Raw genomic sequence first — 14,189 nt, 5'->3', positions numbered from 1 at the left:
TAAATGGGCAGCAGATATGAACAGACAGTTCATCAAAGAAGGTATTCAGAAGGACACTAGGTATATGAAAGCATGTTCATCATCACTTCCAACAACAGATGCAGGTTAAAACCACTGGGCAGATACCATGTCATGCCCATGGGAAAAGCACTTATTAAAAAGACCCTCAACAACCAGTATTGGGGAGGATGCAGAGAAAGAGGAACTAACTGTGTTACACTGGTGGTGGGAATGTGAACTGGTGCTCCCATTATGGAAAGCAATCTGGATTAAACTTAAAAATCTAAAATGGAAATACCCTATGATCCAGCAACCTCACGTTTGGGCATATATCCAGAGATTATGAAACCATCAACACAAAACCCTGCATGTTCTACAATGTTCATAGCAGCTCTATTCACAATAGGTAGGACGTGGAAGCTGCCTAAATGTTCACTGATAAACACTTAGATCAAGAAGATGTGGTGTAGTCACACCATAGGATACTTTTCAGCCATGAGAAAGGATGAAATGCAGCCTTTTCAACAAAAAATGGAGGGAGTTAGAATTATGGGTAGCCAGTCAGAATGATAAAAGCAAATACATTTATGTAACAGACAATTTGATAACATAAAATACCTTCAAAAACCAGTGGGCATCAATAAACACTGTGAGGACTCTGAGGTTAGGAGGGAGTGGGGAGGGAAACAGGACCAGGAGACAGAAGGTATGGTGGTGGGAGGAAAAGAAAAAGAATCAGGAAGGAAATAAATAAATAATAAAAACAATGTATATTTACCCATTAAAGGTTTTTCTTATTATGATGAAACAAAAATAAAAGTCAGGTCTGGCTATCAGGTGGGCCCCTAAAGCTGCTGCTGTCCATGCACCAAATCATGACTGCTGGGACTTCCAGACAGGTGCTTCTGCACAAACACTGGCTAGAATATAAGCATCTCTCCCTGAGTGGCAGTGGCAGAAACAAACGTGGGCCTCCTCTGGAAGACTGGACCCACTTGCCTGTGTGCCCGTGCCCCCACATCTCCTGGGTACATACTCCCTCCCTCCTGCTCCTGAGCTATGCCCCTTCCCAGCTCTCACCTCTCCATGAGGCTGCACTTAGTACCTATTTTATTTGCACCTTCCATCTGCAGATCTCAACTCCTTCCAACAGACCTCTAAGTGGATCGATGATGTCAGGACAGAGAGGGGCAGTGACGTTATCATCATGCTGGTGGGCAACAAGACGGACCTCGCTGATAAGAGGTAGTTTTGAGGGCAGAGGCGTGGAGTGGGGCCTGCAAGCTGGGCCGACCCTCCATCCTCTACAGCTCCTCCTGCAGAGTATGGGAGGGTGTGGGTTATGAGTCTGTGCTTCTGCCCTGCAGCACCTGGTCTGGGGTCCAGCCATGGCCACAGGATAGCTCCAGACACAGCATCTCCTACAGTGTGTGTCTCTGTCCCCGTGGAATGCTGGGTATGGGTGTGGGTATGAGAGTTCTGGTCTCCGGGTGTCAACATGTCATGTCGGGTTGGGCTACTTTCTCTGAAGAGGCTGCTTTGAGGCTGTTCCTCAGGGCTGACTTCGGTGCCACTTGCATGCTTCTGTTCCACTCATCTCATGAGACCCTGACTTGTCAGGTAAAGCAACAGGTTTATAGACTGTGGACTTCCTGGAATGCACACTGACCATTTAAGGAATAATCTGAAATAGAGGCTCCTTTATTAGAATCCTGTCCTTGAAGTGAGGAAATCAGGGTTCAAATCCTAGCTCCTTTGTTAAGTATCTGTGTCCCTTGGGGCTGTCGCTCTTTACCTCAGTATCCCCATTTGGAAAATGGGACTGATGCCCTTCCAGAGAAGTGGTACATGGCTCAAAAGTGCTTTACAGCTCAGGCTTTGGCCGTGGTGACTCCTGGTAAAGGCAACAATTGGGCAGCCCCACTGCCTGCTGCCAAACAGAAGGAGTAGGGTAAGGACGGTGCCCTTAGCCCTCCAGGGAGCCTGGGCCTCAGCGCCCTGTCCTCAGGGCTGACTCAGGGCCACTGGGCCCTGCTGCTGGACCAGCCCTCATCTCAGTTCTCTCTCTGCCTCCTTCAGGGGCTGCCTCCTGCTCAAACTGACTTTCCCTTTTGCCCTTGCCTTCAGGCAGATAACCATCGAGGAGGGAGAGCAGCGCGCCAAAGAGCTGAGCGTCATGTTCATCGAGACCAGTGCAAAGACCGGCTACAACGTGAAGCAGGTAAAACGCCCTTGTTGCCGAGCCCGAGTCCAGCTCAGCTACAGCCCAGCGTGGTCAGCCATGGCGTGGGCCTGTCTTGCCCTGAGGGGCTAGTGACTGGGCTTGGGTGACCAACCTGAGCACCCATACATCCTCCTCATGGGGAACAAGTTAACCTCCAGAGTCGGTAAGCTTGTACAAGGGAAGGAGCAGTCTCCATGGAGGGGGTGGTCGTCATCCTTAGCCACCATGCAGCAGCCCGCCATGTGTCCCTGTAACACAATGTGAGTGTCCAGCCACCAGCTTCCAGGTGACTGAGAGAAGCTGTGTTTCCCTGGCATCTTTCCTCACTTGGAAAGGGGGTCAGGAAAGTCAATCTAGTCACTAGTTTTGGGATTTATGCGCTGTGCTTGCAAGTGCTCAGGGCAGTGGAGGACCAACTGTACTCGAAGAAAAGAGCACACCCTGGTGTGGCCAGAACTCCCAGCATGCAGAGACCTAGCGAATCAAAATGGAGGCGCCATAGAGGGGTAGGTGGGAGTGGTGTTGAGCTCCAGAGTATGGGAAGAGAGGGGGTCTGCATGAACCCCCAAGGAGTCCATGGACTTTGGTTAGAAAAAAAAAACTATGCCTTTACCTTTACTAGCTGAGTGTTAGCTTTTCCCTCGTGACAAGACTCCCTCATAGCAGCAGGAGCGACGGCCCAGGAGAGTCACAGCTGTTTTCACTGGCCAGTCCTGTGGGCTTCTCGCAATTTACAGCATCGCTACTTCGGTGTCACAGTGGTTATTAGACCCCTGCTAGCTCTTGCTGTTTAATATGTTCATAAGGAAGCACAGATGCTGCTTTGGGCATAAATTTGTATCTTTAAAGATTTTAGAAGTTTATTTCATTACTAAGTGATTTTCTTTATATGCCAGTGTAAGTGATTGCTCACATTTAGAAGGAGACTATAGGCTCTCCCAGGCTGACAAAAAGGCCTTTGATTAGACAAAGCTTAGGGACCCCTGTCTTCAAGGAAGGGAGGGCTTGGAGAAGTGACAAGGTGGGAGGGTGCGCCTGGCAGGGTGACAGCATGGGCACAGGTGTGGGGGAGGGGTACCTGAGATGTGGAGGGCCATGCTGAGTGAGGAGCATGACTTGCCTACGGGTCACTCTTGCCCTTTGCCCCCAGCAGTGCTTGGGAACACTAGACAAGCTGCCTGTGCAACCACTGGGCTGGTTAGTGATGGCTCACCCCATGTGGGCTGTGCTGGTGGCAGTGGGGAAGGTGGCAGAGGAGCAGGAAGAGGTAGAGTGGGAGGCCCCAAAGCTCCCAGGGCTCAGTGACCCCCATCTTCCCCAACTGAGTGCCCTTAACTCTTCTCTCTCGCAGCTCCTCTCCCACCTCCTCTGGTGTACGACTGGGGCTGCCATGGCTTCTTGGAGGGCTGGGCTGCTGCTCTGTGCAGTACTGAAGGAAAGTCAAGGGAGTTGGGGGGGCAGCACCAGGCTGACACAGGGGCAGGAAGCCTTTGTCAATATTGGGGAGATTCTGATACTGTCCTTCCTAGAATGCTCTAGAAGCTACGTGATAGTCTGAGCAGGAGTTAAGTGTGGTCAGTACTAGCCCTGTGTGTTGCAGAAGGAGAGTCCATGCTGAACTGTAACCGTGAGCCTGTCCACATTGAGACAACCACGTTACCCCAGCAGCTTTCTTCTAACTGGCAGTTTGGCCATGGGCAGAGGCAGTGACTTTTTACAGGCAGAGTGTGCCCTTTGGGGCAAGGCCATGAGTGAGAGCTCATGAGGAATGATCCAGGCCCTCAACCCTCAGCCTCTCTGCCTGCCCCACTCTACAGCCCACCATGGGGTCACACACACTGCCAGGCCCACTCAGGCCCTCATCCCCTTTAGAACCTGCCACCTAGTTTGGATGTGCTGTAGGACTGGGCTCTGGGGTAAGAACATGAATATATAACTCTTTGTCCTTAGAGAGCTCACGGAGTGGAGGAGTTAGAAGCCCAGAGCCCAACGAGTTTCTGCAGTTGTTATTTGGAGAAGGAGGAGTGTTGAGAATCTTCCAGTGCTTTGTACTTGTGCCTGTGCTTGTGGTCACCTGCTAGGTTCCATGTCTGACAGCACCCCAGCTATTCTTCTGTGCATCTCTATCCCAGGGCATGTGTGTGCATGCATGCACGCTTACACACACACATTCACATCCCCCTCACACAGATTCACACACAGATGTGGCAACATACCCACATCCACACATACACACACATCTACACACAGTACACACATCACACTTAACTGCACCCAAACACACCCATAGCATCACACCCACACACATCACACTCACAGGAAAGTGTCTCTGCTGTAACTGTGACCCAGTGCCCAGCACCCAGTTACCTTGATGCTTGTGGACTTGCAGACCCCCCTGAGAAGAGGGTCTGATGCCTCCAGGGCAAGTCAAAAGTCAGTTCCCCACATGGCAAGTGGGACAGAAGCCGGCCTGTGGGCTCCTATTTCTGAGGTCTAGATCCTTTTCTGCACCAGGATGGGTCCTTGTGGCCATCGTGACACATGACCTGTGGCCAGCCCGCCTGCATGAGAGGTGCTGGAATGGGTGAAAGAGATACCAGGTGCAGCCCCTGCCCTCCAGGGCACAGTCAGTGGGACAGACAGGAGATGAAACCCAAGGTCAGCATGAGAGAAGGCCAGATTGATGAGGCCCGGGGCAGCAGGAGAGGGGAGGCAGGGCTCATGCTGTCTCCCCTTCTCTCCAGCTCTTCCGACGTGTGGCCTCTGCTCTGCCTGGAATGGAGAATGTCCAGGAGAAAAGCAAAGAAGGGAGTATCCTTTTTCTGTGCTGAGTGAGTGAAAGATGTACTGGGGAGTTCATTTATTCATCAGTTTATTCACTTGGTGTTGTAGAACAGCTGGCCATACTTGCCTGGTTTCAGGCCCCACCTTCCCGAATGTGGCTTCCCAGCTGGTGGGTGCAGTGTGGGGCTCCTCTGCACTGGGGTGAGGCTGAGCTCATGGTCTTTAAGTCCCATGCAGCTCTAGCCATCTAAGCTTCTCCTTCCAAAGCAGTGTGGGGTCCAAGGGGGTGTATAAGGAGCGACGTGCAGGGTAGGGACACCCTCTTTCACAGTAAGCGTTGCTGTGTCTGCGGGGACAGGGGAAGGCCTCGGTGCACTGATCTAGGGTTCCAGCGTGGGTCAGCCTAGTCAACGAGACAGCTCTCCCAGCAGACCCTCCTCCTAGGCCCAGCCCTCAACAGCCCCCAAGCTCCCTTCTGCTCTGCCCACCCACACCTCAGACAGCACCAAAGTTGAAGTTGAGATTCAGAGCGGTCAACTGACTTACCTCAGAGGAGGGAAAGCAGTTGTTTGTTATCTCGTTACTTGTTTATTTATACTTTGCCATGTAAAAAGCATGTCTCTGTATACACACACAATGCATGTGCATACAAATGTATAGAAAGCACATGTGTACAGGTACGCATTAAGAAAATTAGGGCATGGGGTGGGGAGGGGGAGGAAGGAAAAGTCAGAGGTAAAGTCTAACTTCAATTTTGTCATGGCTAAGTGAGAAATATGTGGCAAGCAGGGCAAGTGTGATCTTCAGGGAAAGCCAGTCTTTTCTTAGTACTTGCAACTGAAAGACTTGTTCACAGAGTCTTTGATAGGGGCCCCCAAACCATCCACAAGATACCAGCACTAGGTCCCTAGTGGGGTTCTTTTACCACCCCCACCCCCGAGGCCCAGGAGTGCAGTTTTCAGACCGTGTCCTGTGGTCGGGCCGGACTTGTCATCATCTTTAGCTTGGCAAGTGCAGAGGCCTCAGCCTGGCTGTGCAGCTTGAACCCGCTGTGCTATTGGTTCCGCTGGATGTTTCTCCAGCCCCGCTGGAGAGGATGGAAACCGGTTGTGCTGGGGCCCTTCCCCAGGGATGTGGCTTCTTACAGCAGCTTCCTCAGGGAATAAGGGATGCCCAGAGACTCCTCGAGGGTTCAGTATTTCTGCTGCCAACAAGACCAAGGCCTAGGTAGTCCTGTGCTTTGAGATGTGGGACCCATGCCTGCCCCAGGGACTCTCCACCTCCCAGGGCATTTTGGGGTGGGGCTGACAGGTGTCATGGCCATGGCTGGGAGCTGGCACTGCTCACCAGGGAAAGACTTTGAGAAAGTGACTGTCCCCCCTGTGTTTAGATGGTCATCCCATGGCCCAGGGCAAGCTTTGCTTCAGGGATAGTGGTGCGGGCACATGGGAGGGTCAGGGCAAGAGAAATAGGGGTGGGAGCCGGCACTCTGTCCTGCCCAGGTCAGGCAAAAAGCCGAGTCCCTGGGCATTTGTGGAGACACAGAGCAAGCTGCTAGGGGTGGGGGCTGCGCAGGGCAGCTGAGGGTGCACAGATTGTGAGCTGTTGGCTGTGCCTCCCAGCATTGTCTTCCTTAGCCCAGCCCCTGCAGTGATCGACATCAAGCTGGACAAACCCCAGGAGCCCCCGGCCAGCGAGGGCGGCTGCTCCTGCTAATGCAGCCTCACCTCTGGCTTCCTCTGACACCACTCGCTTGTTGTGTTGCTTCCTATTGGTTAGCTTCCTAAAGGGGGGTGGGAAATAAGCTCATCAGATGGGAGGATTTTTCTTTTCTCTCTGTCTCTAGGAGTAGGGTGGGGTGGGGTGGGGGGAGGCTGGGCATCAGGGATCACGTCACTCTTAACAGCTGTTACTTAAACAACTATTTTTTGGTTTGGTTGTAATATATTGTACTTTATTAAGATTGCCAAAAACTGTTAAAATTTAAAAAAAAATTTAAATCATGTGTATACTACTTTTTGCCAGATAAAAATGTAGTCATTTTTATTTGAAAAATGTGCTTTTTTTTTGTTTTTGTATATTTGTAAACTTATAGAGAACCTTTCCACACACCTCCTCCTTCCTGTCTGTCCTCTTGGAACGGCTCACACCTCTGCCCTCCTCCCATCCCCCTGCCCAGGAAGTAAAAATAGGTACCTGGGCAACTTAATTAGGCTCCAGTTCTGGGTCTATACAGGCCCTACCTAGTTAAATCAAACACTGATTGAACAAAACAGCCTCTGAAGAGGTCGCTCTGACGGGCCTTCCGTGGCCAGAATGGGACATTAGCCTGGCTCCAAGTTGAAATTAAGGCCCTGTGGAATGCAGGAAGCCCTGCAGAGGCCCCGGGGAGTGACGTCCTCTCCCTTCTCCTCCCTGGAAAGCCTTGAAGGGAGTGGAGGACACTGGTGTTCCCTGTGGCCTGCCTGATTGTCAGAGCAAGAGGGCACTGGAAGAATGGGGTGCTGCTGCGACTGTGGGCTGTATGGATGTGCGGGTTGTTGACTTGGGGCACCATGTGGAGTTCTGAGGATGTTTTCCCCAACCTGCCCAGCAGTCAGCACACGTATCTGGGCTGAATTTAAAGAAAGGGCAAAGAGAAACTCAGTTTGTTCTCCTTGGAGCTCTCCTTCATCTGTGACTGGCCAGGGGAGGGTTTTCTGGAGAACCTCCACCCTTAAGATGCATGTTCTCAGATCCTCAGTTGCTAACACAGCTGAGCGCTGCTCTGGAAAAGCCAGCTCTTGCCGTGTTGTCGCCCACTGGTGCAGGAAATTGTAGTCCTCGAGCACGTACCTTTGTGGGTGCTGGAGCGGCTCTGTGGCCACCTGAAGGGAGGGCTGAGGTGGGGGGCGCCAGAAGGCTGCCCAGAGAAAGCTGTCCTTGCCATTTTTGAATCATTTCTGAGAAGGGCTCAGTCCCGAGGACCTGTAAAGTCTGAAGAGAATTCTCTTTTCTCACTAAGTGATGCCACCCACTGGGCTAACATTCCAAATACACCGGAACCCCCAGCCCGGTCTGCGCAAAGTAGGCCTGGGCAGCCATGCTGGCCCAAAACAGTCAGCCCCACTGTTCAAGGTGACTCGGGTTTCCCCCCAGGCTGCTGCTGGGCATGTTATAGGTGGACTAAATGACCACCTGGGGGGCTAGGGGGTGCCTCCACAAAGCAGGGCTCCAACAAGTCGTTGCAATGAATTTTGAGCTTCTCAGAAACTAATTCAAAACGGTAGTCAGTGAGTGCAGCAAAACCTGTCAGGACTCACTGCTGTTTGTCCACTGGACCTGTCACATGCTTTCAGCTAAGGAGACAGCGTGACAGTATATCAGAGGAATTTATCTTCAGGTGAAGAAAAGAGGAAGCAGGATTCCTAGCGGGCTTTTCCAGAAGGCAAAGACCAATGTACGGATGTAACTCCAGTGTCATGTGTTTAGTTTTTATATGTGTGTACATACTTATATATAGAGATAGACTTGTGTATACACTTTCCACAAACACATTCACACAAAGATAAATGTGCTCGATGTATATTCTTGCTTTTCCTGCTCTCAAGTTGGAACTTGCATTGTGATAACAGTTTTGGGAAATTCAAAAGTACTGCAACGTGTTGAAATAAGAATTACTTAATATTGTCAAATTTGTGATTGTCTTGCCATCAATAAAATAATGCATAGATGTGTTCAACTGCAGGCAAAAATAGCCCACGGGAATGCGTGCACCATTTCCTTTGTGCTTATATGCACGTCCTCCCACGCGGCACACCCCCTAGTGGTGCTGGCTGAAAGAGTGCTGACTTTGCAAGAATTTACAGGAGTCCATGTTGTAGCATCTGGCCTGGCTGGCAGTGAGGGCCATTGCTCGTGGCCTTTGGGATGGTCCCATTTGCAGGGGTCTGCAGTGAACGAATGTATGTTGGATTTTTATTTTCTTGGTAAAAAGAGTAATTTTTATTATTATGGTCCTGTAAAAAAAAAAAGTAGAAACTCAGTTTACTTTTCATGTGCACACATATCTAAGGCGCCATGAATTTTTTTTCCCTCACTGCCTAGAGGAGCAGTAAGAGACAGAATCACTTGGCTTGACATAGCATCAGTGAGCCCTGCCTCTGCCTGCACGTACACAATATCCTCTCTCTGAGTCCAGCCTCTCCCCAACTTGTGGGCCTCTAAAGGTGAGGGCAGTCGCCTCCTCTTGTGCTCCCATCTTAGTGTGCCATGCCTCACCCCGCCTCTCCTCAAACCTGAACAGCCCCCCTCCCTCCTGGAGTCTCTCAGGGCAGCCAGACTCTTGCACAGAAGTGCATTGGTCCCTTGGCTGTCGTAAGCAGGTGCCATCACTGTCCTCTTGCTCACAGGTAGATTTAGGGTTCTGTGATGAAATGATCTCATTCCCTCGGCAACCTCAGTGAGAGTATCACACCCCAAGCCCGGGTGGGCCGGCACAAGGCGAATGGAGGAATCCTGTTAGGAAATGATCTCATCACAGTCAGTCATTCATCCCCTCTCCCCACTGGCCGAGACCTGGGAGGTGAGTGGGGTCATCATCCTTTGGCTTTCTTTAGGGGGGAAGATCTGAAAGAAAAGTTGCAGTAAAACTTCTCTTTTGCAGGCGTCAGAAAACTTGAGTCTAAGATGGAAAACACTGTTTGTGGGATGCCCACATGTCAGAATGAAGGTGTGACACCAGCATGTAGGGTGCTAGAACTGAGGGTGTGTAGTGCGAGGTTAGCACGCGTGCTGCTTTGAAGCAAGTTTCCTTTGGTTGGAAACCGCCATGTTGTCATTCCCACCGCTCTCTCCCGGTGCGCATCCTTGATCATTCTGCAATATTCCCAGGTCTGAGGCGCAATGGCCAGGTCAGTTCAGTGTCTCAGGCAACAGAACGGAGGTTGGAAGCGGTGGTAACTAAGGGTGCAAACATTTCCGTCCTCCCCGTGGTCAGCCAGTGCTGGGAGCTGCTGCCCTCAAGGACCAGGTGGGATAATGGCACCGCTGGCTTCGGTGTCCTGCAGACAGAGCAGCGTCATTCCCTCACCAGGCGGAAGGCAGGTGAGGACGTCAGTTGAGAACAGGGAGCCGAGGAATGTGAGGCGTGTCTGAGCCACGTGAGAGGCAGCTAAACAGACGTATGTGCACGCCAACCAAGCAGGGTTGCATGCCCACTAGTTTCCAAACTACCTCTGCCCCTTGAAAGTGAGGCGTTGTCCGCGGGCTGCACGGTGAGGTAGAGGCCTCATAACCCTTCCTGTCCACAAGCCGCAAAACCAAGGCAGAGAAGGAGGACTTGCCTATGGTCACCCAGCAAGTTGGAAGCGGTCTTTGTTCTTTGTGGCTTGTCTGCGTGTGCAATGTGACTGTGCACTTGAACACAAAAGGCTGCTATGCACGGGGACCCCTCTAATAGCTTTACCCTGGTTAGAATGTAAGTTCTCACCAGTGTTTCTGAATGAGCTGAGGAGAATCCATGTAATTTCAGGTTCCTGTACTGCACAGATGAGCCTGTCCCCACTTCACTCTGATTGCCTTGGGCCCCACACAGACCTGGGCACCCTTAATTTGTGGGAACCAACTTTGTAGGTACTCTGAAACCTTGGGTTCTTGATGTGTAAACTCCTTGGGCTTCAGACCCTGTATGGCTGAGACTACTGGCTGGGCACGGCTTAGAAGAAAACATTGCAGTGGGATTTGGATGGTCACTTTCAATGGGAAGCCTCCATACATTGAAGGCCAGTCTGTACGTGCTGTGTGTTAATTCTCCCTCAGTTTCCCTCACCCATCCCCAAAAAGTGACTGTGAGGAACACAGAGAGTGGCATTTCCATCTCTTACTGGCTCAACAGGCATAAATGGCCATATTGACTTTACATAAAACTGTGTAAAATGTGGAAGACTCAGCATGTTGATCAAACAATAAATTGTCCTAATTCTCAACACAAGCCTCTTGTCTAGTGTCTCTGAGTTGCGATCATATATGGGGGTGCAAAACCAGACTTCTTCAATGCATGCTCCATGAAGAGCCTTTCAGTTTGGGGGGCGTGGCCACCATGCAAAGCCCTTGGCTGCTTCCTCCTTCTCACCTGGGCTCTCCTATTCAGGAGAGGTCGGACACACTGAAGACATTAGATCCACAGTCACCTCCCCAACCTCCATTCTGTCAAAAAGCTGATGGAAAGGGAAATTAAGCAGAACTGAGTCAGGTGTGTGACATCTTCATCATCTCTAATCTCCACTTGACATGGCCTGTGGTGATGAAGGGGAGATGCAGGGACCGATCTCTCCTTTCTGGTGAATTCTACAAAGCCATTTTAAGGCAGGAATTTAAGGTGAACCCCAATCACCTCCCTGGTGACACCACACTGCCACCAGCACTCCCAGCTTCATCCCGCGCCAATCGCAGGGCTCCCAGAGAGGATGCTTCAGGCCTCTCTCATCTAGACTAAAAGATACCCTCACACCAAAATTACAGGACTAATCCAAAGAGGACACAAAGGCCAGGCGAGGCCAGATCCAGAATCGCCATCTCCTGGAAATGCTGGGAGCCCTGGGGCTGTGCAGTAGGCCAAGTTCACCAGGATCCCATTCTTCTTCAATTCTAACTTCACTAATTATCTTTGCCCTTTAAAGGTCCTGGAAGACCTTCCAGTCACCATCTTAAGGAAACCGTCTCTGATTAGAAGGGACAGGACAGCTTTTACTTCTGTGTAAGGCTGGTTGCAAAAATGTATAAATTCTATAAACTGTAAATTGTAAACTATGAGATTGAGGAGATGTCAAGGAGCAGAGGCCAGAGCGCCGAAGTGCAGATGCTTGTATGGAGATGCTGGGATGGCTCAAGCCATCCCAGGGCAACCAGTAATCCCCCAGGACTATGGCATTCAGAGCACCATGATGTGAGGCAGCAGAGAAGGAATGAGCCATGTGGGGTTCACACTGGCGGCTGTCCCACAGCCAGATGAGGGAAGCACTGTTGGGATTCCCCAAATGTGACTGATTAGAGTTGAGGTGATGTCCTGCCCAAGTCCCCATCGTGGCCTCAAGAGATGCTGCTCCAGGTGGCTTTCCTTATCAATGCTTTGCCATCATTGACCAGGAGTGGAGGAAGGAGCTTTACTATTTCTATGCCAAACTCAAATTAGAGAAAATTACATTTCAGCTGAAACAAAGCCATCCTAAGTCAATAGCACACCACTTACTTTACACATAGCAGGACCACGGGATGCCAGAATCCCAGGAAGTGCTGAGACACTGCAAGAAGCGGCAGCCCTGTTGGACAGGGACAGTGGGGGTGAGCTAGTTGACCTTGGGGCCCACAAAGTGCTTGGGGTTCAGTGCAGCCATGATGATGTTCATGCTGATGAGTTAGAGAGGAAGGCAGCCACACTGAAAGATCACGTCTTCACCACGGAACATGGCCATAATCTTCTAAAAGCAGGGATTATGCTTTATTGAGCCTGGCTGTGCTTGGCGTTTCTGAGTGAACATGCAAGGCTCTCGGGAGTCATCAGCAGTTCAGGGCTTCATAGCTGGAAAGAGAAATGGGATGGCTTCACTGTGCAGACGCCAAGTGTAGTAACCGCTTCTCTTTAAAGATGTGAAGGGTTGAAACAGAGGAGGTAAGCAGCTTAATTGCTGCTAATATCCTTCAGGTGAGAGAAGAGGCCAAGCCAACTGAAGCTCTAACTATGTGCTAAACTCAAACCTCAAGGAAAAAAAAGTGTCAAGTCTGGCGTCTGGCTGGCTGAAATCATCTCAGGTCAACAGAACATGGCCAAGTACCTCACACAAAGCAGGATTACCGGAATCCCAGGAAGCTCCAAGTAGAAGCTGTGGGGAAAAAATGAGTGGTAGGCCCCAAGCACACCCCACTGGCAGAAGCTGTGTTGATGAGGAACTAGGCCCCCAGGAAACTGTCAGGTGCCTGGCGAGGGGAGCGGCTCCCAAGGCCTTGGAAGCCTTGAAGGAATTTTGAAATAAGAGTAGGAATAAAGAACAGCTGGGCTGGTGCCCAGACCCTGTCTGCAGGTGTGGGCCATACCCAGTCCAGAAGGGGGCAGCACTTACCCACCAAGTGCCCAGGGCTTATTCATCCCAGCTGCCTTCCATGATGGCATCTCATGGTGACCCACAGCCATCCCTTATGAGCAATGGGGTTATATGCATCAGGAGGCAACCAAGTTCTTTCTAAGGGTGCTCCCAGAAGCCCCTTGTGCCAGGTAAAGGGCACGTTAAGCAGATTCTGGAGCATGCACCTGATCTGCTACTGAGCTGAATATTTAGGAGCAGGGTCTTCAGACCAGTTGTTAACTAGCAGTACAGATCATCTGATGCACACTAACCGGAGACAGTCACATGAGATATTGTTCCTTTTTCAAAAGATCATCGTTACGCCTTAAAATTCAACCTTGCTCCCCTCCGTCACCTTTTTGGTATACCCCTTCCTCTAATAAAGTAAAGTATATATATACTTTGTCAACCAGGAAAACAGCAAAAAAGGCTGACAAACGCATGCCTCTCACACAAGTGCCGAGTGACTTTCATGCATGTGAGCATCTACGATTATCATGTCATCAAACTTTTTGTGATTGCTGGTTTCATTTTACGTTACGATTTGGCTAGTAAGGAAAGGGCAAGAGGCAGAGCCCAAAACACAGAACTCTAGTAGCAATGGGTTTTGGAGTAAGAACTTTACCAGAGCCAAGGTCTAATGTGTTTCAGCTTGCATTTATTTCACACACCAGCACCAAGGCTGCTACAGGATCCACATACTTCCCAGTTAGGGTAACCACTAGAACACACTAGACCCTTGACATCTGGGCACTTAGCACTTAGGAGTTTACCACCTGGGAGTGACTCCAAGGGTTCATGATCTATTTTTAAACTCTTAAGTACCATGAGGCAGGAGTGTGGACAAGTCTCTGAGCTGATGAAGAACAGACCCACTGTTAAGTCAGCCTTGCTGTTTTTTTTACCTTTCATGACACCAGAAACTGTAATGTAATTGTACCCACAAATCTGAGAATTCACAAAGGACTAGGTGATGCACTGCCTGGGAACATTAGCGCAACTGAAAATCAACTGGTTCCTAATACAGGCAGGTTTGTTTCCAGGAAAAAAGAAACAAGTATAGAAACAGAGGCTAAGAAAAC

The 14,189-nt window shown here is 50.4% G+C and overlaps 1 protein-coding gene across 2 annotated transcripts in view; it reads left to right on the top strand.

The window, feature by feature from the left end:
- Positions 1–6,724, top strand: part of RAB6B (RAB6B, member RAS oncogene family) — a gene marked incomplete at both ends in the record, with an annotated part of 54,523 nt that extends 47,799 nt beyond the window's left edge. Inside the window, 4 exons of one of the 2 annotated variants that reach the window (XM_084231051.1) lie at positions 1,134–1,245; positions 2,128–2,221; positions 4,969–5,035; positions 6,660–6,724. In XM_084231051.1, coding sequence (XP_084087177.1) covers positions 1,134–1,245; positions 2,128–2,221; positions 4,969–5,035; positions 6,660–6,724 — 338 coding nt within the window. The remainder of the gene's footprint in view (positions 1–1,133; positions 1,246–2,127; positions 2,222–4,968; positions 5,036–6,659) is intronic. The other variant, XM_084231052.1, reaches the window with a different exon arrangement.
- Positions 6,725–14,189: the final 7,465 nt, after the last annotated feature.

This window comes from Talpa europaea, assembly GCF_964194135.1.
Source record: "Talpa europaea genome assembly, chromosome: 4".
Lineage (NCBI taxonomy): Eukaryota > Metazoa > Chordata > Mammalia > Eulipotyphla > Talpidae > Talpa > Talpa europaea.
Note: the sequence above shows the minus strand (reverse complement) of the source record. Positions and strands in the feature narration are given on the sequence as shown.